The sequence below is a fragment of the Ailuropoda melanoleuca genome, chromosome 1 (genome assembly GCF_002007445.2).
Source record: "Ailuropoda melanoleuca isolate Jingjing chromosome 1, ASM200744v2, whole genome shotgun sequence".
NCBI classification, from domain to species: domain Eukaryota; kingdom Metazoa; phylum Chordata; class Mammalia; order Carnivora; family Ursidae; genus Ailuropoda; species Ailuropoda melanoleuca.
In genome coordinates, this window is record NC_048218.1 from 209795481 (window position 1) to 209798440 (window position 2960).

At 61.3% G+C, this 2960-nt stretch overlaps 1 protein-coding gene across 1 annotated transcript in view; it reads left to right on the top strand.

Annotated features, from left to right (window-relative positions):
• The window catches only part of EN2 (engrailed homeobox 2), a 7167-nt gene extending 4672 nt beyond the window's left edge, over positions 1–2495 (top strand). The window contains exons 2-4 of the mRNA XM_034650015.1: positions 56–178; positions 793–929; positions 2044–2495. Coding sequence (XP_034505906.1) covers positions 56–178; positions 793–929; positions 2044–2360 — 577 coding nt within the window. The 3' untranslated portion in view covers positions 2361–2495. The remainder of the gene's footprint in view (positions 1–55; positions 179–792; positions 930–2043) is intronic.
• Positions 2496–2960: the final 465 nt, after the last annotated feature.

A 2960-nucleotide genomic window follows, 5' to 3' on the forward strand; every position in this document is an offset into this window, starting at 1 on the left:
GAGCGGGCCCGGGCGGGCGTGAGCGCCGGGGAGCGCGCTGCCTGCATGCGCGCAGCTCCAGCCCCGGGCGGCAGCGGCGGCAGCGCCGGAGCCGAAGGCAGCCGGACGCGGAGAGGAGCGCGGAGCCCAGGAGAAGCCCCGGGTACCCGCCGGACCATTGTGACTGTCTAGCGCTCGGGTACGCGGCAAAGAGGAGGACCCGACTCTTTCGAATCTCCCGGCGTCTGGGCGCGGGGAGACCCTTGGTATTTTCTAACCCAACTCGTGGATTGGAACGTGGCTCCGCTCCAAACGCGGCCGGTGACTTGTAGGGGAGCCTCGCGCGGCCTCGCGCAGCCAACCCCCTAACCCTTCGCGCGCGCCCCGCCAGCCTCTCGATCAAAGCCGGCTCGCCGGGGCGGAATCGGCACCCTTGGCGTGTGCGCGGCGGTGACGGTGGGTGTGCGCGCGCGGGCGTGGGTGTGTGCGCGGGGGCGCGGGTGTGTGTGTGGGTTTGCTCTAGAATCTAAAAGGCCGGGAGTTTGAGGCGAACGGCCCTCGGCGCCCCCTCGCCGCGCCCACAGCGCCTCTTCCCGAGTTTGCTGGGCCGGCGGGCAGGGAGTTATCAAAGCCCACTGGGCCTCGGGACCAGCCAGAGCCCCAGGCTCGCGCCCCCCGCGCCCCCCGCGCCCCGCACCGGCGCACTCTGCGCTCTCCACTCTCCGGTTTGGGGTGGGGCGCAGCCGGAGGCGTCCGGCGGGATCCCTCCGCAGCTGCTGCGCGGGGTGGCCGGGCTGTCCCCTGGCCCTGCAGGGTGTCGTGGGCAATCGGTGGACACGAAGGGGGGTGGTCTGGCTGCTTGAGGGAGCCGGCAGGGGTCCAGCCTCCCGCCGTGGGCGTCTGGGAAGGAGCTGGGGCCGGAGCTGCCCAGAGTTGGTTCCCTCCGCAGAGTGAGAAACCCACACGTGCCGCCCAGCCTCCCTCCCCTAATGGCCTTTGCCGACTCTTCCCTCAAAGACACCCTTGTGGGGCTGAACTTCTTGAGGCCAACAGAAAGAAAGTGCTTGGCTCTCCTCTCTGCCCCCCTCACTCAGGCCTTTTCAGATGGCGGTGTCCTAGGAGCTTTGCCACCACTGTCCCAAACCACCCTCAAGTGGTGGTGGTGGGGGGTCCCAGCAAGAGGAGACCCGGGTGGGGGTCAGCAGTGTGAACCCGCTGCAAGAGGTCAGCTGGGCTCCTCTGTCGCCTCCAGTGAGGCAGCCCCAGTCTGGGGGAGCCGGGTCCCCTCTCCTGCCCTGGGAGAGTTGGTGGGAGGGGAAGGGGGCACTTGGAATGGCTCAGCGCTCCTTCCCCACGCAGGAAAGGATCCGTGTGCTTCCTCCCCTCCAGGAAGGACACAATAAACTTGGGCCCACGAGGCCAGTTAGGGGAGGCAGAAAGGGGGCTAAGGTGGAGGCAGATCCAGGGGGTCCTCCTGTTCTCTGCATGCACCTGCCCCCTGACTCCCACCGCCACTGGCATCTGAGGGTATCCCCTGTGGGCATCCTGTCACTGTTCCCTGGGCTCCTGCTGCTGCCCCGCCCCTCCCCCAACCGTTCCTCTTGCCTCTCCTGTGCCTCCCTACCCTTTCTCTGGGACAGAAAGGGATGGAAAAGGCCATGCTAGGAAGTTTGGGGTTTGTGCTTTCCTGCAGGACTTTTCCTTTTATTTGGAGACCTTTCTTCTTTTTTTTAATCTTAAGTAAACTCTGCACCACATGTGGGGCTCGAACTCTGACCCCCGAAATCAAGCGTCACATGCTCCCCTGACTGAGCCAGCCAGGTGCCCTGGAGACCTTTCCACTAAGCCTGCCCTCTACCCCCACTCACCCCCTTACACCCCGAAGTCCTCAGCCCGGCTTCTGGCTTTCCCGGGGTGGATCCTGGAGGCCAGTTCGGAGCAAGGCCCGTCCCGGTCCCCAGTGCAGCCGGACTGGGCACGTTCTTCCCAGGTCTGGGCAGCCTGAGTAGGCAGACAGGCCTGGAGCCCTCCTAACTCTGTTCTCTGTCTACCATGCCTGCCCAGGTCCCAGGTCTCGAAAACCAAAGAAGAAGAACCCCAACAAAGAAGACAAGCGGCCCCGCACGGCCTTCACGGCCGAGCAGCTGCAGAGGCTCAAGGCTGAGTTCCAGACCAACAGGTACCTGACGGAGCAGCGGCGTCAGAGCCTGGCGCAGGAGCTCAGCCTCAACGAGTCGCAGATCAAGATTTGGTTCCAGAACAAGCGTGCCAAGATCAAGAAGGCCACGGGCAACAAGAACACGCTGGCCGTGCACCTCATGGCGCAGGGCCTGTACAACCACTCGACGACCGCCAAGGAGGGCAAGTCGGACAGCGAGTAGGGCGGGCGGGCGCCGCAGCCCAGTCTCGGTCGGTCGGCGCAAAACAATGCAATAATTTAAAATCATAAAGGGCCAGTGTATAAAGATTATACCAGCATTAATAGTGAAAATATCGTGTATTAGCTATGGTTCTGCAATATTCTATGTGTATATAATTTACAGGTGGTGTAAAATCCAAAATATCTGACTATAAAATATTTTTTGAGTTTTTCTGTGTTTATGAGATTATGCTAATTTTATGATTTTTTTTTTTTGCGAAGGGGGCTGCTTAGGGTTTCATCTTTTCTAATCCCCTAGGCTCCGTTGTGGGACATGGGACACTTTTATTTTTTAATTTCAAAAGAAGAAAAATTAAAACAACTTGCTGAAGTCCAAAGATTTTTATTGCTGCATTTCACACGACTGTGAACCGAATAAATAGCTCCTACTTGGTCTCTGAGTTCTGCCACTTTGTTTGTGTGGGCTTGGTGGGCACGGCAGGAGGGGCTGCACCCCCAGCCCCTGCCCCCCCGAGAGGGGGCAGCAGTGCAGGGGCCCTGGCAGGGCCGGAGTACCGTTGGGGTCCTGGGAGGGGTGCCGGGGCTTGGCAGTGGTCAGGAG